Source organism: Colletotrichum lupini, chromosome 5 (genome assembly GCF_023278565.1).
Source record: "Colletotrichum lupini chromosome 5, complete sequence".
NCBI lineage: Eukaryota > Fungi > Ascomycota > Sordariomycetes > Glomerellales > Glomerellaceae > Colletotrichum > Colletotrichum lupini.
The window spans coordinates 1,279,923-1,299,792 of record NC_064678.1 but is presented as its reverse complement, the minus strand read 5'-3'; the positions used below and the strand labels follow the sequence as shown (position 1 = coordinate 1,299,792).

Sequence of the window (19,870 nt, the reverse complement as noted above, 5' to 3'; positions counted from 1 at the left end):
ATAACTTCTTTATAACTCCTTTAACTACCCCCCGGGTATTACTTAGGAATATAATATAGGGAATAGTTTAATAAGAGAAGAGGGGATTTAAAAGTCCTAATAATATCGAGTTAAGAATATTATAGATCTTAGAAATTAACTTAAAAAAAAAGCGGCTACTTTAAAATAGTCCTACGACCTCTTACTAGAGTTGTTATTAACTTAAAAAAAGGCTAAAAAAACGAGGATTTAAAAAAAAAAAAAAAAGAATCCTTTAGAAAGCTATTAAAGGGCTTCTTTTTATACTAATTCCTAGCACGAGATTACTAATTTTAAGAAATTAACTAAGTAATAAAAGGGATTATTAATAAGTAATAATTACTTAACTATAATTAAGTTACGAAAAAGACTATTTAAAAAATATAAAATAGGGTACCGAGAGGCCGTAAAAAATAAGATCTCTAAGGTATTTAACCCTACTACGTACGAGTAATAAGTAGGTATTTTTAATAAGTCCTTAAAATTTATAATTTTATAAGAAAGAGGGCTTAATTTTATTAACTATACTTAACGGCTTATACGGTTCTTAATAACTTATATAGCTCCTTTACGAGCTACTTAACATTTATTTTTAACTATTTTTATAAAATACTACTTTAGAAAAAGTAGGTTAAAAAAAGAAGCTATTTAGAGATTATAAAGAGTACGAGGCTTAAGAGGTTAGAAGTATACGGGATAATAAAAATCGGTAACTAATAAAAATCCCGAGACTAATTACTATATTTCTTTATAATAATATAAACGTTTATTACTATTATTATAAAAAAGGAACTATTAAAACCTACTTTTTTATACTAAACAAAAAGGAGGATCTTAGTAAGTACGATAGCTAGCAATTAAGAAGGGTAATAATAATTATTAAAAATAGTAAAAACGAGAGTAGTAGCGAGACGGCGAGAAGAAGCGGGAATCTCTTAGATTTTAATAAATTTATTAAATAGCAAAAGTACAGATTTACTACGACTAGCGCGCGGATTAAATATATCCCTATTAAAATTAAATACGCTAGCGACTATTAATATAAGTATAAGCTAAAGTACGACCCTTAGTAAGTTAGGGTAAGAAAGAAGAGGACAAAACCCGATCTTAAATAGAATCCTAATCCCTTATAAATAAGTAAATATTAACCCGGATTATTAGGGGATATAAATATATAAAATTATAGATTAGCTTAATAATAAATAAATTAACGCGGTATTAATCTATTTAGTTAAGGTTTATAAAAAAAAGGGGCTATAGGGGTAAACCCTATTTTATAAAATCATAAACGACCTTAGTTATTAACTAAACGAATAGTTTATAAACGTAAGCCTAGGAATTATAAAAGTAGTTAATAGATTCTTTTATAAGCGAGGGGTATTATTAGCGTAATTATAATTACGAGAGCTATATAAAATATTAATAGCGATAATTATAAAGGAGGAATTCGTATTATAGAACTAAATATAGGTTAATAGAGCGTATAATTACTTTAACGAATTTAGAAAAAGGGTAAACGACCTAGATTTCCTCCCTATAATTACTAATAGAAATCTATTATTATAAAAGGATATACCGGGGCAAAATATAGTACTAAAAGTATAATAATTAATAATTCTACCTATTTCGATTTATAACTCGTTACCGCTATTAATACGAAATTCGGCGCTAATTAGTTAATAAGAGAGGAAATAGACGACCCGAAGTTATTAATAATACGTAGCAACGTAGGGATCGTATATAAATACTAGAAATCTAGCGGTAAATATAAGGTAATTTATAAACCTTAAAAAGATTTTCCTAAAAGAGAAATTATACTCTAGGGAGAAGTATAAGGTCTTATAAGAAACCCTAACGATATTTTATAATTATTATAAAAAAGTCGGAATTAGGGAATATTAGTACTATTTGGTAATTAATATCGTACTCGTAAGTAAAGCCTTTAATTACTATTACGAAGCGGTGCGTAATTTTAATTAAAACGACTTTTTTAGTATAATTAATATAATCCGAAACCGCTTTGAGACTTACGATAAGAACTTAGAGCTCCTATCTAAACTACGAGCGATTTTTTTTATATTTATAGCTAGGATAATAGAGGGTAAATTATAAATAGAGATCCTTAAAGAGCTTATTAATCGAATCGATAAGCTAATAAAAACCTAGCTAAATAAGGGGATAAATAAGTAGAAAGTCGGATATTTCTATACTATAGTCTAGTATATATTAAAAATAAAAATAACCCTATACTAGTTACTTAAAGACTACGAGACGCTTTGCTCAAAGTTAAGATTTAGTTTTAATATTAAAGTAAAAATACTACGCTAAACCTACTTTTAAGCATACGACGGCCCTTATTAATAATATTAAGTCGATCGAACGTATAATAAAAAAGGAAAAGAGGCTAGATACGGTAATTACTAATAAAGAGGCCCAGATTTATTAAATAAATAGAGATTTAATTTATAAGTAGGGTAACGGAAGAGGTAATATTATATTTATAAAAAGGATAAATATTAATTAAGTAACTACTCCGAAGAAGAGCGTACTAAATTATACGAATAATATAAAAAGTCGAGAGTAGTAAATAGTAAAACTAGCCCTCGTTAGTTTAATTAATTCCTTGTTATATATAAGGGTAGATCCGGGGGTATAGAACTTAATAATAGTAGCTAAAGTAGCGGCTTAAAATATATACCCCCTATAAGAGATTCGGAAAATAAAGAAGATCTTACCCCCTATACTAATAAATTAGATTATAACGAAATTAATAATATTAACTACTCTTTTTTCGCCCCGTTAATTTCTAAAGGATATACGAGGCTAAATAAATAAAGGGTAATAAAAGCTCTTAATAAGTAGGCTTTTATTTATAAATAATAAGGGAAGGTCCCTTAGATAACGGATACGGAGGCGGCCGAAAGGGCGAATTTAATAGGGCTAAAGCCTATTCTCTTAATAATTAAAGAGAAGACGCTATCTTTCTTAATATTTAAAAAGAAAGAATATAGTACTAAGTAAATCTAGGGGTAGCTAAAGGGGTCCTTTTTATATTACTTAGATCCCTCGAATACTAAGCTCGTATAAGTATTTTATATAAGCGAAAGGTATAGCTTAGATAATTTCTATAAGATTATCCTAAATATTAGGGTATTATAATAATTAATTAGAAGAAAAGGGTAATTTTAAGTATTATAAAAAATTGCGCTAGTAACGCTTAATATATTAACGGTAGGTATTACGAGGATTAGTTTCGGCCTAAGTAAGGAAATCGTCGCCCTAAGTATAATAAAAATAGAGATATACTTTAGAACAATAACTTTCTATATTTTACCTATTAATACCCCATTTCTCTTATATTTAAAAGATATAGATTAACTAGGTATTATATTTAATAATATAAGGAATAAAATCTTTAGCAATAAGTATTTTAAAATAGTTAAATAATAATAGGGGTATGCGTTTATAAAGCTTATTAATAATACGAAGTTAATTAATTACCTAACGGAAAGTGAGCTTAGAAAACTATATTAGAGATTCGGGTACCCGTTAGTTACGAGGCTATATAACTTCTTAAAGTAATTAGGTAATAATAATATCGAAATAGGGGCGCTAAAGTAGTTAGCAAAAGTATATTATTAATACTAGATAAATACGCAGAGCCTACGCAGATTCAAGTTTAAATTACGTAATAAGCTTAACTTTAACTAAGAAATCGTCGTCGATATTTTCTATTTAAATAGTTAGTTAGTATTATATATAATCGACGTAGCTATATCCTTCTAAGTAAGGTAATTCCTTTAGGATTTATAAATAAAAATGGTATAAATAGCCTTACGAAAAAGCTAAATTAATATATATTAGGGACCGCTAGATAGTATTAGAACCGACGCTAATACTAGCTTTGAGTTAATAAAATTTAGGGATAATACGACGGCCTACGGTATATAATTAAAAGTTATACCTATTAAAGCGTATTATAATATTAAAAAAGCAAAAAGGGCATATTAATAATTAAAAAGGGCGTTTAGAATTATTAAAGAGCAAAATCCGGATTTTACTAACGACGAATACCTCTAAATAGTACTTAAATACTATAATAATACTATAGGGCCTAACGGACTTATATTAACGCTATTAGTATTTAGAGTATATTTAAGAACGACCTTAGCCTCGCTGCTATTACTAAGCGTAAGCTAACGAGCCTAAGTAATTAAAAAAGTAATATAAGTACTGCGCGAAGTAAGTATAAAAAAGTAAGTTAACGAAGTAATTATTATGCGCAATAAGCCCGATATAGGGAATAATCTAAATATATTACTAAATTCGGATATACGAGTATAGCGCGAAATTACTTAATAATAGGCTAGGCTATATAAGTTAATTTTTATTAACGAGCGCTCTTATATAATTATAAAAGATCGCGACTAGCTACTTAAAGTATTAATTATAATAGTTAGACCGTACTATATAGATCCTAACGAGGTAATTTTTAATTTATAAAAAGAAAAAGAGCTAGGGGAAACTATATAACCCGTAGTAGAGGTATAAGAAATTATCCTTAACGAAATCGTCGTAATAATACTAATAGATAACGAGGAAGAGGAAATTACTAAAAGAGTACTAATACTACTAGCGAGACGTCGTAAAAAACTATAATAGCAAGCCCTAATGCGGTAATTTATTACTAATAACGAGGTAATTAATACCTTTTATATAATAAAAGAAAAAGCTAATTTCGAGCTAGCGGTTAAATTACGTAAAGAAGGCGTAATTATAATTACTAAAAAGCCGTATAAGGGCTTAAATCTTATTAAAGTAAATACTTTTTACGATCGAGGGGTCTATCGATTTATTTTATACGACTTAGAAAAATATATAAACCTCTATATATTTAAATTATGAATAGTTCGTAAGATTAAAAAGAAAAGAATACCTTAGCCGTACGAGAAGTTTAAATATATAATTTAGGGGTACGGTAACGTTAAAAAGGCAACGCTACTTATATAATCGCTTATTATATAGTACTATAGCTAACGATTAATAATAATATTAATAATATTGCTACGGAAGAAGGGATATAAGATTTAGAGCTATAATATTACCTAGGCCTATACTTAATTAGCTATAGGGCTTATAAAAAAAATCCTAGTCTATTTACTAAAAGAAATGGCTAGTAAGTACTTAAAAAGTACGATTATTAATGTACTTAAGCTATTATATAGGCTTATAAAATCGGGCACTTATTAATAAGCTACTTATTACGATTTTTATATTAATTAACTATTAATAGTTACCTTTACGTACGACCCGTACTTATTAATTACGGAGTATAAAAATAATTAATTTAAGATCGTTAGAATATAAACCGATAATATATTAGGCCTATCCGATATTAACTTTATAAAAAAGGAGAATAAGGAGCTTTAAAAAGCGGGCTTCGTAGCGAAGCTAAAAGAGGTCTTTATAATAAATACCCCCCTAATATTTAATAATAGGATTCTTATAATTAAAAAAAAACCGTTATTTTTTAATAAAAGGGGTAGGGTAAGAAGATTAACCTCGTTAATCTAAACGTAACCGACGTTAAAAAGTAATATAAGGCTAAGCTCGCGCGAGGGGTATATATTACGAGTATTTATTAATCTAAGGCGACTTTTAACTACGTTAAAGTAGTATAAACTATAAATCTAATTAAATAAAACGTCGAGGTACTTAATAAGCGGCTTAAGTAATAATAAATAAATCTCGATTAAGGTCTTATTTATTACCTAATCGATCTTATAATTAGTAAGCTCTACGTTTTTGTTAATAGGTTATTTACGAATAATAACGACCTTATTTTATAATTAGGGTATATTATTATTCTAGTTAACGAGAGTATAAGCGAGAGCGAATTTATTATATATAATAATATAATTTATTACTTATTAATTAAAAATAAGTAAGTAATAAGAAGTATACTAATATTAGAGGTCTATAGTATAATTAACGGCATTAACCTCTTTTATACGATTTTAATAACGCTAAAAAAGATTACTAATTAAATTAGCCTTTTATTTATTCTAACGGTTATTTATACCGATTTTTACTTACTATATAAATACTTTATTAAATTAAGAACGACGAAAGAAAAGAGGCTTATAATTAATATTATAGCCCTTAAGTAATTATATAAAAGGCGCGAAATACTTAAGATCCGTTAGATTAATAATAAAAATAACCTTATAAACGCTTTTATAAAAGTAGTACTAAATAAAGGATTAGAGTAATTCGTAAGTAATAAAAAAGTTACTATATAAATAGAGGGATAGGTTATATAAAAAAAATAAAAAAAAGGGGGAAAAGGAAATAACCTAGTAAACGGGCCCGAGGTCGAATTATATTTCTAATTATAGTAGTTAAATTAATAAAAAAAAGAGAAAGTTAGTATTAAATTAGAAGTCTAATTTAACTACGGTATATAGCTAATTACGTAAGGGCTAATTAGGGGCCCTATTTACGATTATTATAGCTAGTCTAACTTATAGTTAGAACCTCCTTTTTATACCTACGCAGATATTTATATAGTTTAATTAATCTCTTCGTTAACTACGGTTCGAACTAACTACCCTGTAATAGGGATACCAACACAAGCTCTTGGAGGAGCATCGAATTGTTATCAAGGCGGAGAAGACGGACGATCGAGCACAGGGTGCCAGTGTCGAGGTTGTTCGAGGATGGGCTGCTGACTGGAAGAGGCTCGACATTCACCGACAACTTCTCGCCTATCTTGCTGCCGGGGCTGGCTTGATCGCTGTTCTCAGAGCTTGAGAATGCTATTGAACCGATGGCAGACCGAGGACTGAGGATACAGCACGATTGTGGGGAGATTAGAGACGATATTGTACATTTTTAAAAGACGACGGACGAGGTCTCCCGAATACGAACAGATACGATTACCTACCTTAGTACGAACGGATACGAAAATGCACGATTCATTTAGTGCGAAGGCCTTCCCGGTCCTGTTCTCTTAAAAAAGAATACTTGAGCAAATAAGTGACCTGGCACACGACGATACATTCAAACTTCGGAATCAGATTAATTGAAAATCACGATCACAATAGTCTGATACTAGCAACTTTTTCGAATCCCCAAACGCCGATGGAGGTCTGAATTCGAGGAACCCCCCATTGACGTTCGAGTTTCAGCGAACCTAAAGCGATGCGAAATACAGACCAAAGCCATATCCCCAATTTGCAGACAATAATACAAGAGCCCATAGATCGGTGTCGGCTGTTGCGCGTTTCCATTCTGTGAAGCTGCCCACATAAGTAGCCTCGGCCTCAACATGGAGTTGCTCTTTTTGCTTACAATGCAATAAGTGATTGGTGGGAAACAACTTCCTATCTTGTCCTGGTATCCACACATTCAGACCAATCGACCCTCACAAGACGGAACTCGGCTCTACTGTCTGTGGGAATAAGAGTATTATCTTTGAACACTTGCTTCCTGGAGTAATCAGTCCCATAAGCCTCACGTGGTAAATTCCCGATTAACCACGTCTTCTGTGTCCGGAAATCGAAGCCATCTGTGATGGCCTTTCAGCGAACGATCTGCAGTTTTGATGCCAGCTTCAGTCGGGGTGTCAAGTGTCACGAAAGACCAGTCGAGCCAAACCGTCAGCTTCGCGTCATCGAGGTTTTGGATAATAAGTCGACCCACCCCCTTTTGGCCACCCCATTTCTCCATCCCAGCCACCGCATTAAAACCCTACCCACGATTTTCAAACTACCATAATAATTATAAAAATCGTCCAAATATAATTCTTTTTTATATACTTATTTATCGATATATAATAGTCTTATATATTAAAAATAAAGTTATTCGGGCTCTTGAGGCTATTAGAAGAGGTCTCTTAGTTAATCGGGCCTCGATTGAGTTTAGAGTTCTAAAGTTAACTCTTTGTAACTGTAAGAGAGGCTACTAAACGAGGGTAATAGTATTCGCAGACCTCTAGAGGCTTCCTTTATAATAAGAAGACTAGCTAGCTTAATAGGTTCGTATTTAGTATAATCTAGGCGTTATACTAACTTATAAATAGTTTATAAAATTCGCTAAGCGAGTTTTAAAATCCTAAGGGGATATAAATCCTTTTAAAAAGAGATAGATAGACGCTTTTTTAAGGAGGAACTTATTAATTAAGGTCTAGAGAAGTCGTACTATCGATTCGAGGCGTCTAAATAGGGCTATTACTAATATAATTAAGTTATAGTTTAGATTACTCGATATACTAAAGATTAGCGATATTAAATAGGCTAATAAGTATAATATAAATAAGACTAATATCTTAGAGGGTAAGGGATTTAATAGCCTAGTTTTAGGTAAGGTAGAGACTATAGTAATATAAAAAAAAGAGCCTAGTTCGCGTACTTAAGTATCTATAATTAAGTATATCTTTACTAATAGTCGAGCTATTAAACTACTAATTATATATAAAGGAAAGTTAGTATAATAACAGTAGTTTCTACTTAAACTTAACCCTTATGCTAGTTAGGAGTTTATAGTAATAAATAATAGCTAAACGACCGATAAGACTACCCTTAAGTAGTTGAAAATAGTATTCTTATTATAGACTAAGACCCCCCCCCTTAGGGGGCTTAGTATACTTAATAAGCCTCGACTATTAGTTCTAGATAGCTATAGGAGTTATACGACAATAGAATTTATATAGGAATGCTATAGAAATAACGTCTATTTACTATTCTTATTACTATATACTTCCTATATCCTCTAGCTATTAGATATAGCTATCTTTAGACTTATTAAGTCTAAGTATAAGAAGGAGCTTAGTAAGGAGGATATAATAGATAATTCTACTATCGTTAAAAAGCGGTACTTCTTAAGCTATTATTAAAAAGCTCGTTTAGCTAGTCTAACGTCGTTAAATATACGAAGTAGGTAGAAAGTAACTGGACTATACCCCCCTGATATAGCCAGACTACTTACTAATCTAATAGTCCTACTTAACCTAGTTATATTAACTAAAAAGACTGCAGATACTAGGTAAGTAATTAGTAATACTAAAAAAGCTATTAACTAGGTATTAGCGGCGTTTATTATTAACTAGTTAATACTTAGGAAGGCTAGCGAGCTTTGCGATTAGTTAAAGTTATTTATAGAGCTTAGTCTAGACTATAATACTTAACGACTACTATTTAAAAAGGTAAAAAAGGTATTTAGCGAGTAGGCCTATTATTTAGTAGTATCTTAGCACTACATTCGAGTTCTAAAAGCTAAAGTTAACTAATTAAGGCTACGGAAAAAGAAGAGTATATTAATAGACCTAAATACTAAGTTCGCGAATATCTAGGATATATAGAGAGCTTAGGAGGACTTTAATAACCGTCTAGTTAGTCCTAGTCGACTCGCAGGGGTCGAATTACCTAGGGAGAATAATAACTATATTATTATAGTAGTAGAAGATAGTTAATTAATTAAGTGTAGTTAGTAGCGATGTTTTGATACTATGTTTTGATGGGGTGGCCAAAAGGGGGGGGTGGCCAAAAGGGGGTGGGTCGACTTAGTCTCGAACCGCACCTTTCCTCCAGCACCTAGGCTCTAAAGAGTAGATACAGGTATTCAATTCTGTCACACGTTGATACTATTCTAGTTTACCAATCAATAGAAATATACTCGATTCCACGAGCGCTACCTACTTAGAGTATACTTTTATTTATCGTCTCTAACGCTCCGATACCTCCCACATTCTATCCCATATCCTGTCCGCTCGACATCGGCTACGTATCCGACCATATCGTGTGCCATTGCAGTACGCAATGGATTCAGAATACACCCTCGATCAAATGATATGGCACGTCTCGTTCGGAGATCAGCGCGAGAACTAGGGAAGATTACAAGGAAGTAAAGCTCGATAGGTCGCAATAGAGCGATGGACCCTAGAGAATCCGTGTGTGTTATCGCGGCGCCTATTTCGTCAGCAATGCTCTCGACAACCGCGATACCTACTACTCCCCCGATTTTACAGGCCAGCGTGTGCGAACAAACTGCGTGGGCACGATGGGAGGCAATGGCTCCCTCGGTGGCGGTAGACTACCAGTCTACCTCCGTCCCGAACGAGATGCCATCCTGTACCTGTCATAAATAGGCCATGCCGCCACATCGAGCTACAACAAAGAAGCGGCCCGGCTGCCATTGCCGGTCGAGAGGACAGCACGATTCATTCAACATAGACGTACTGGCAGGAGATCCGGACCCGTCTCATCCTATCCAACCGAATTTTTCCTTGTATTGTAGTCTCGTCGAGCTCACATTTCTAATGGAAAATATCCGTACAGGTCCCACAACAGCTCAAGCTGGTAGGCCCGGAGTCAATCAAGTCCCATAACATCCAAAAAGTGCAAAAAGAGAATCTTCAACCATGCGGTGGAATCTAACCACTGAATCTCCCCGAGGTGGGCTCGAACCACCAACCTCCAGATTAACAGTCTGAAGCGCTAGCCAATTGTGCCATCAGGGATGTTGAGATGTTGTGTCTCTGTGAGTTGATGCGGTGCGCGATTTTTGGGAATATGGAGCTCGTGTCGTGGGGTGGACCGATTTGGTGTGGAGAAGCGTCAGAGCGAGATGTGATGGAGCGGAACGAGTCAGTATTAAGACAGACTGGAGAGAGGTGAAGAGGCAGACGAACTACTAGGTATCGCTAGAGCTGATAGAGTATTATAGTCAAGGCCTTGATGCCAGAGGATGGTGGAGAGGAGGAAAGTAAGTCGAGAGTTTGTTAAGGAATCGGTGCGTTGGGTGGCGATAGGGATTAGGACGATGGCCTCGGTCATTTGAGGCCAACGGATATGAACCCATTGAGAAGTGATATAGTTGTCGCAGACTTCTTGTCGGATGTCCATCTGTCGAATTGTGCCTCCTGAAAGTTGTAATCACCATTTTGTCGGGGAAAGTTGAGCCAGGAGTAGCTTTCGGTGAGGGATTGAGGCTTGCGGTGTGCAGTCTCGGCAGGCATCCCAATTCCCTTCACCTTGCGGGACTCTCGGTGAAGAAGGTGGGGCAAAATAAGCTTCAGTACGTACCGATTCACGTGCCATCGCTCCCTAGCGCGCATCAATTTTCGACCCCTGCACTTGGGCAGTCGCGTCTCACCCTCATTTCACCACTGCTGTCACTTTCTCAGCCGTTTGTCTTTCAACCAAGGCAGCAACTTTGTCGCCCGCCAACGGAGGATCTCCATCGATCAACATGCCAGACTCATCCGACGAGTCGGGCCCTGATGGCGTCGGCCTCATGCAAAATGATGCATCCGACCGGGAGTCCTCAGACAACGAATCAGGGACAGAAGCCGGCGACGCCCCCGGCCAGGGCTTTCTCGACGTCGAAGCTTCAGAAGAGGGGAATAGCGACTCTGACGACTCATCAGAGTCGGACTCGGAAGATGCATCTATCCTCGGTGAATACCGCCGCAAGGCTCCACGGGTGTTCTTTCCCGAATTTCGCAGACTTCCCATCGAGCTTCGTCATCGCATTTGGCAGTACTTTTGTCCAGATCTCGACCCATCACCACGCGTCTTCTCCTTCCAGGTGCTGCCGAATCCACGGCAAGACACTATTTGGGAAAGCACGACCTTGGAGAACCAGATTGCAGCGGTAGATGCCATGTTGCGCGTTCATCACGAGTCTCGAGACATTGCACTCAAGGCATTTCCAGACACCCTGGCGATTAGGGAGAGTCGGCGCATCGTTCGGTTTAACAAAGAACGAGACGTCGTTCACCTCAATGGCGTCAAGCGCGTTTGGGACCACAACCTCGAGGTCCTTGGCTTCTCTGAGAACATCATGAACATGGCCATGGATGGATCTAACCTGGACGCCAATGAACTACGGCTTCTTCTGGCCTTTCCTAACCTCAAGAACCTATTCGATTTCCAGTGGCATAACGACAGGCGCATACCGCACAGGTTGAGGTGGTGTGCGTCGGATCTGGTTCACAACTACGAGATCCAGCAATTACGAAGAAATGTGGACATTGGCGAGGATCTTCATTTCGTGTACTGCTGGCCAGATCTCACGCAGCCACAGAATCGCGAATTCGCATTGAAGAAGAATCTATCCAAGGATGAGATATGGATTGATCTCTTCACAGAATTGTTCGACATGGTGGAGGAGGGCTCCCTTCACCTGAAATCGGGTGAAGCTGAGCGGCTAGAAGAAGTCAGTTATTGGCCTATGCAATGCTTTGGCTGGGATGCAGCAGACCGATTCGACGCTTTTCGGGCAAAACACGGGGTTTCTGATGGAGACAAACCCGCTGCCGACGGTTCGGAAGACGACAAGGAAGAGAAATCAGGGGACGACTCAGAAGAAGATTCGGACGACTCCTCGGACCAGAACGAGTATGAAAGCGAGGGAATCGACGACGGAAGCATTCACGAGGAGTCCGTAGATGAACACGAGGACGATTTGCTTATCGACACGCAACAAGCAAGCGATGATGAAGAAGGTGGCGGAGGTGTGTCAGACTACGGCGGTTTCTCTCCTCTAGCAAATGAGGACAGCACGCTCTTCGATGGCAACGGCCCTAGAAACCCCACAGCTCACTGGTCCAGCCCCGAGCCGGAATCAGGAGAAGATAACCAGCCCCACGGAGGAAGGAGGAGACGACAAATCGCATCGTCTGACGAGGACGAAGAATCAGGGGAGGAAGAAGCAGAGGACTCAGGCCGCAGCACAAGTCGACGTGGTCCAGTGGTTATTTCCGATGATGAAGATGAAGGGGATGAGGAGCAGCCTTCTCAGCCTACGAGTCGCCGGGGCCGCGTTGTTCTATCAGATGACGACGACGATGATGAAGACGAAGCGGCGGAGAAACCTGCAAAGCCTACCGGTCGTCGTGCACGAGTCCTTCCCTCAGATGACGATGACGAAGACGACGATGAAGGTGGGGCTGATATTGCCAACAAGGAGGCACGGGAAGCATCAGACGCGGAGAACGAAGAAGAGCGCGCGAAGAAACCTCTATCTCTAGCTGAAAAGCTCGCTCGCAACCGCCGCGACAATCCGGTATCCGAAGACGAGGAGGAGTCTGGAGAGGAGAGCTCCGAGGAGGAGGAGGAAGCACAGCCCAAGACGATGTCTCTCGCGCAGAAGCTCATGACGCATCGCAGACGGAATCCGATTGCCTCCGAGTCAGAGGACGAACCCGAGGGCAGTATCGTCGGCAGCGAAGATGATGACCTCGAAGATGAGGAGGATGAGGATGATGAAGATGACGAGAATGGCATGTTTATGAACCTGGCGGATGAGGGCGAATCTGGGGATGAGGAAGGGGACGAGGATGAATACTAGGTTTGAACCTCAGTGGGAGGTCCACGTTTACGGTGTATAACATTACGATTTTTTCTCCCTCGGTCTCGGGGGATGGAATTGGGGCTTAGAGGATCTCATACGTACTCGCCGTCCATTGAGGTATATGGGCAGGTGGCCAGGGCAGCATTGGAATCTGACACAATGGGTTGAAGTTTTCATTTCGAGTGAACAACGAGATCTTGCCCATGATTTGCACAGTATTGTTCCGTCCCATTCGTGAGCTTGTTTCACTCCCCAGCCGCTACTGGGCATATTATCAACAGCTTCCCGCGGCCCACTACAGCCTCGTGAAGGACAAGCAGCATTGTTATTCTGGGGCGATCAGGCTTTGGTGTCTAGCGAACCGAGGTCACAGACACGCCAATTTGTTCAACCTCACCCATGCGTGATTTACATGCCGTTGTCATTCTCTATTATATGGAATTGAACTTGTAGAAAACCGTAAGAAATAGAGTTCCCCTTCTCTTCATATCTTATGAATCTCCGTTTTCCTCTCGGCATATACAAAATCTCTTTTACTTATCACCCGAGAAGGGCGTCACAAGAGACGAGACACGAATGATGAAGCAATACACGACCAGCACCGTCACGACGAGAGTAGTGCTCGGGTTCGAATTCGATCAACTGGGCTCGCCTCTAATCACTATTCAGAAACATCATTTTGTACGAAGAATTTGACCTCCTCTTTAATGACGGATCTTATAGCACCGCCAGGATGAGCTTCGACCCAACTCTTATAATCAAGGCATCATTGTTGTGGTAGAATGTGTTCATATCTCATAACTCATAAGAGGTATCCAAACTAAAAGTAAGCAGTGGTATCACCAAACCCAAACGCCTCATCAAACCATCGGTCTACTCTCATCATCCATCTCTCACTGGTACCAGCCCTCTCATCTACTTCTGCCTCCCCGTAACAGCTCCAACAGCCAACGTCTCGATCCGCCCGGAATATAACTTCATGACATGGCAGACCGGATCCCCCCAAACCACACCCCTCAGCTCCTCATCAGTCACAGTCTGCGCAACAACACCCTCGTCCAACCTTTCCGCCACTGTCTTCCGGTCCCGCGGCCTCGCCTTCGGGTCTCCGCTCCGCAGCACCACAATCCTGCCCGGCGAGCTCAGCGTTCCCGGCGGGAGACGCCACACCGGCTTGCCGCTCCCCTCCCTCTTCCTCCTCTCCCGGTCCCTCTCCGACTCCCTACCAGCCGCGTGCGGAACCAGCGACATCTTACTCTCCTTATTCCTCAGCGTCATCTTACTTGCCTTGGCAGCCAACGACCTCCCCTTCTTCTCTCCTCCAGACTCACCACCACCGCCCCCTGAAGAACACGAACCCGAAGTAGACGGCGCCGAGCTGGCATACAACTCCAACAAACTCTTCACATACGCCTTATCCGCCCTCGCAATCGGATCCCCCTCATTCACAAACGTCAAGAACAAACTCTTCCGCAGCTCCGCCCTCTCAGGCCTCTTCAACGGCAACAAACTCACAGGCGGCGTCCCAAAGGTAACGCAATGCACCCTCTTAAAACACCCCGTCAACGCGTTCAACTCGCTCCCGGCCCGGGGCGACGTAGACAACATATGCGCATACAACAAACTCGCCACCGCGCCGCCCGCAGAATGCCCCGTAATCAACAGACTATACGCCGCCCGCCCCGGGTCCTCCTCGAGCAACTGCCGCAGCCGCGCCGCGACGGGCTTCACCATCTTGCGCGCCACCGCCAAAAACCCGGCGTGGCACGAGTTCCCCGCGTCGTCGAGGAAGCCGTCGGGGGAAGCCGGGGCGGTGTTGAGGTTGACGGCCCAGTCCATGAAGGTGGCGGAGCCGCGGATCGCGAAGACGATGGTGTTCATGTGGTCCATGGGGACGGACTTGATGACCATTGCTTTCGTGCCGGTTTTCCAGTCTGCCGAGACGTGGGCGTCGCGCTCGGCGCCTTTGGGGTGGTCGTAGACGCGTTCTGCGTATTGGGCGGCCATGCAGAGGAGGGGCCAGGTGGGCATGTATCTGGGATGTGTCAGTTCGTCTCCTCTCGTGCATCTTGAGTGATTGTAAGGAACTTCTGTGCACTCACAGTCTCAGGGGCGGGAGGTTCATGGGCAGCTTCGAGTTGGCGTATAACTCGACTTTGGCAAAGTAACCCCCCGACACCACACACGTCGCCACGGCCGCAGACTGGCCCTTTGAACCGGAGGAAGAAGTTTCTTTGCTCTTCTTCCGCTGCCCGCTCTTCTCGCCTCTCCCTCCGCTTCCACCGCTCCTCTTCCCATCTCCCGACGGAGTGGTCTGCTGCACCGCGCCGCTTCCACCACCGCCATTCTGGTACGTGAACAAAGCCTTCTCGTTACCCACCATCCGGTCCCGATCAATTAGGGTCATAACGTCGTTGAAACACCCCGCAATCTGGTCGACGCACGCGGCGGTGGAGTTGATGAGTTGTGTGGCGTGCGGGTGGAAGTTTGGCTCCTCGAGGAAGTTGGGGGACGTGAAGTCCTTGGCGATGGTTACCACGGAGCCGGTGAACTTGTCCAGGCCGATGGGGTGTCCGGTCGCAGTTGACGTCGTCGGTGGTCCGGTTGCGCCTGGCGGCGCAGGGAGGGCGAGGTGTGACGGTGGTGGGTGTAGGTAGTAGTGCTGGTTCACCACGATGGGTTGCTGTTGCTGAGGGTATTGCTGTGACCAGCCTTGCGGGCGATGAGTCTGCTGCTGCTGTTGATGAGGATGCCGTGGTTGTGGATGGCGATACGGAGGCGGGGGATGTTGGTATTGTCCCTGGCTGCTCGGCTGAGGCTGCCAGTACGGCGGCGTCTGCGTCGTGGAGGTAGCATATGTTGAAGATTGTTGCGTAGGTGGATGTGGTGGTGCGTGATATTGGGAAGGGTTTATGTTTTGGTGGTGGTTATTCACCGGCATCGGTTTGACTGGCTCGGGGCCATGCTTGACGGCCTTTTTGCGGTCAAACCAGCCCATTGTGAAAGGAGCATTCAGGATACTTCAAAGTAGTCTCTGATATCCTCGTTTGTCGTTCTGCCTTTTGGGTGCTGCTGGACTGAAATTCGCGAATGGGATCTTCCCGTCTGCCCAGATTCGCGATCCTTGGCGTCGGCGTTGTTAAACTTTCTACCGGCAGCCAGTCTTCGAATAGTGCGGGAGCCAAGTCTAGCGCTCTGCACAAGAGTGGATTGGTAGGAACCAGAAGATAGGAGGGGGACTGCTCTTCTGTATCTCTTGGCTGGCTTAATAAGATTGAGTTCTCCCAGGCACGAGGAAACTCGTCGCCAAGAAACAATGAAGCGGTCTGGCTGGAGAACAGGTTCGTGTATGACAGGCGGGGAACACAGGAACAAGAAGTAAGGCGTCCCGGTTATCCTGTGTACCCAAGCGTTCGGTGTCGAGCGGGATCCTGCTTTTTCCCTCTCCGCCTTTTCGATGTTCGTTTTGCCTCGGTGTGTTTGAGCAAATGGGGATAATCACAAGTCAAAATCCGAGGCGAGTGACCTTGCGCAGCTGAATTCCGTCTCCAGAGAGAGCCGGTAAGTTGCGGACAAAGTGAGAAACCTTGTCTTCCAACCTGGGTACCTAGACGAACAGGCGAGAAAGTATGACGCGATATCTCCAGTCTTCCTCTGGTCGCTACTGAATTAGAAACGCCTGCGCCTGCTCTTTGGTAAAGCAGAGTGACACTAAGTCCCGGCGTTTGCTACTGCGTGTGGCTATCGCTGTGGTCGGGGGCGGGCACTGGAATGCAATCCGTCGCTGCGATTTCGGTGGCGATCTGGCCGCGGCCGAGACGGTGGCTTAGACGGCCGCGGGGAGGGGGCCGGCAGAAACGGGATGAGAGGTGGAAGGGATAACCCTTCGCGAAGAGTACAGCTGAGGAAGAAGATGATATCAATCGTCCTGGAGTATATAGCAAACTCCGGACGAAGAATCGTCAGCCGCACACGATAAGCACAGACAAATGCAAAGAAATGGAAGACCAAGTGAAAGAGAGAAACGCGGATATCCTCCGATTCTTCTATTCATGTGCCACACCGTCAATGGGCGCCAGTTGAGCAAATCAAATCGTAAAAAAAGTCATGTGTCTCCTCTTAGAGCCCTCCTCTTCGCCCTCCTTACCGACCACCGCTCACCTTTCCCGCCCCTAGATCGCGCCAGGTCCGAGAATCCCATGTCGAAGAGGGGGGCTCTAAATTGCACCCTTAACCATTCTATCGTCTCTGATCATCATCTACTCCATGTACCCCAACCATACAAACCACACCCAAGGAGTACAGACTAAACAGTGAACCACCATCATCAACACGGGCACTAACCATATCCCCCCTCCCAAACTGTCCCAAACGGCGTCTCCCTCCCTTGGATAGCTTGGATAGCCATGAGTTCAACCCCCGTCTATCCAACCTGATTCGTCACCACTCAACCAGTCCGCGCTCTCCCGTACAAGGGGACCTGCACACCAAGCGCAGCGACCCCTCCATGCCCTCCCACCCCATCGCCAATGAGTGCGATGCAAGTTCGAGCCCAGCCCAGGGTCCAATACTACATTATGGAACTATGGGCACTATGGCGAGTAAACTAACAGCCCTGACTCCGTCCTCGCATAGGCGATTACAGCCTACAGGCGCCTCCTCTACACACCTGTGGGACTCGCCCGTTACACCTTGATTGGGAGAGGGCCAAAGCTCCCCTATGCATTTCAAACACAGCCCTCTCGGATGTCTCTGTAGGGAGCGGTGGTCTTGGAGATGCACATGCAACACTGGACAAATCATGAGCCTCTGGCGTTTTGAACAATCATGCTTAAGCATTTCATACGTCGAAAGGGGAAAAAAAGCATAGAGAGCCACTGAGCGAGATCCTGCGTTCATGACTAGCACATACAGATAGATACATGGGTGCTGTCTAGAGTTCACTCCCAACCACCCAGCTTTACAGACAGGTCCATGAACCGACCAATACTCGACAAGTCGCAAATCAGTTCCGAGGTATTTTTTATTTATTTTCTTTCCCACTGCGTACATGCGCGTAGCCGCCCAGAAACGACGCTACCGCCTCTCAACCCCTCATTGCTCACAAACACCCTTGTATGCGTTCTCTGTTTCCGTTGGTCGTACGGGTCCGTAGAGTACCACCAAACGCGCACATGGGATGTTTTTCCTTGTCCATCGTGGATCGCGAGATGAATGCCCGGAAAAGTCTGTACAGCATGTGATAGTGTATCAACAGGGGGAGCGAGATTGAACTTTGAAGCCATGGATCGTCGTGACTCGTTGACTGTAAGTTTGACGGTGAGCCACCGTTCAACTTTCTCTCACTTGATGCCTATTGATCATGTTGCCGTGAACCGAACAATTGATGACAATAGCCTTGGTGGGAGACGGGGGGGGGGGGGGGGGGGCGCAGTGAGCGTCAAAACTCATCCAGATGCGCACTTCCTTTTACACCCACCACCACAACCATCACATCCATCGACATTTATTCTGCATTTGTATGCTATGAGATTTGGATATTGAAGCCGTATTTTCTAAAACATTAATTGGCCACTATTCGTAGTCAGAGAAGTGGTAGGGAATAATGGCCGGATGTTTGGAGGGGGGGGGTTTCTTTCTCCCACGTCACTTACCTAGGGGGTGCTCCCGATCAAAACTTTGCTGTTCTACCTACACTGCGCAGGTGAATGAACAATCCATACGTTTTCCTCGAAGTAGGTACCTGGCATACGGTGAAGCACATAGCTATGATGAATCTATCGAAACATGAGTAACGCTCCAACACTTCATCAATCATTTACCAACACAAAACAAAGTCATCTCAGACATGTGCAAACATGTATAAAACATCCCTCAAGAAGGAATGGCTCAACGTATACCAAGCTTTGGAGTTCGGGAACCCACCATTCTAGCCCATATAAAGCATCTCTCTGCTCTGGAGACCTGTGTGCCTTTACACACCCAGCCACCAAAGGGTCAGGCCAAACACTCTGCCTCAACTGCTTCCCAACTGCCGAGAGAGGGGGGCAGGGAATCGATGACACCCCCCCCCCCCCCCAAGCCAAGAGATTGGGACGAACGGCGCGGGCAGACGAGCAATCCAGAAAACCCCAAGTATCCCAGAACCGAGCACCGGCACCGGCGCCGCGCCGCCGACGCCATTCCCGGCCATAGTTTCTAGGCACGCGGCGACCCGACGTGCCTGCAGCAATCCATAAACCTTGTTTTTCCCAATACATGTGGTTATCATATCTTATCGTCGACTACGGATAGCGCAAGGCAGGTAAGGTACTTAAGGTAACTTTCATAGGCATCTTATCATAAAGTCAGGTAGTCATGTCATCCTCACCATAGACATCACAAGGACCATGTCAAAAGACAGATAATCTAAACCAAGGCACAACTTTTTTTTTAGTCTTCATTTCGCCAGACGAAATCGCTACGGACATGTAGTCCACCTATCCACAGACTAAAC

At 42.3% G+C, this 19,870-nt stretch overlaps 5 protein-coding genes and 1 non-coding gene across 6 annotated transcripts; 3 read left to right on the top strand and 3 right to left on the bottom strand.

Moving 5' to 3' along the window:
• Positions 1-3,231: 3,231 nt before the first annotated feature.
• Positions 3,232-3,396, top strand: CLUP02_09805 (uncharacterized protein; the record flags this gene model as incomplete). Its single annotated transcript, XM_049288783.1, has 1 exon — positions 3,232-3,396. A coding segment is annotated over one exon (165 nt), but the record flags the coding sequence as incomplete, so codon positions are not given.
• Positions 3,397-10,463: 7,067 nt separating this feature from the next.
• Positions 10,464-10,537, bottom strand: CLUP02_tRNA158. Its single transcript has one exon. It is a non-coding gene; the product is annotated as a tRNA-Asn (tRNA).
• A 731-nt stretch (positions 10,538-11,268) lies between these two features.
• CLUP02_09804 (uncharacterized protein) lies at positions 11,269-13,371 on the top strand (the record flags this gene model as incomplete). Its single annotated transcript, XM_049288782.1, has 1 exon — positions 11,269-13,371. The coding sequence occupies one exon, from the start codon at positions 11,269-11,271 to the stop codon at positions 13,369-13,371; it is 2,103 nt and encodes a 700-aa protein (XP_049145926.1).
• A 206-nt stretch (positions 13,372-13,577) lies between these two features.
• Positions 13,578-15,355, top strand: CLUP02_09803 (uncharacterized protein; the record flags this gene model as incomplete). The annotated part of the gene is made up of 4 exons (XM_049288781.1): positions 13,578-13,777; positions 13,960-13,989; positions 14,044-14,145; positions 14,209-15,355. The coding sequence occupies 4 exons, from the start codon at positions 13,578-13,580 to the stop codon at positions 15,353-15,355; spliced, it is 1,479 nt and encodes a 492-aa protein (XP_049145925.1).
• Positions 14,290-17,575, bottom strand: CLUP02_09802 (vegetative cell wall protein gp1; the record flags this gene model as incomplete). The annotated part of the gene is made up of 4 exons (XM_049288780.1): positions 14,290-15,409; positions 15,477-16,394; positions 17,107-17,275; positions 17,536-17,575. 4 exons carry the CDS (start codon positions 17,573-17,575, stop codon positions 14,290-14,292), a joined length of 2,247 nt encoding a protein of 748 aa, XP_049145924.1.
• Positions 17,576-19,371: 1,796 nt separating this feature from the next.
• CLUP02_09801 (uncharacterized protein) lies at positions 19,372-19,557 on the bottom strand (the record flags this gene model as incomplete). Its single annotated transcript, XM_049288779.1, has 1 exon — positions 19,372-19,557. One exon carries the CDS (start codon positions 19,555-19,557, stop codon positions 19,372-19,374), a length of 186 nt encoding a protein of 61 aa, XP_049145923.1.
• Positions 19,558-19,870: the final 313 nt, after the last annotated feature.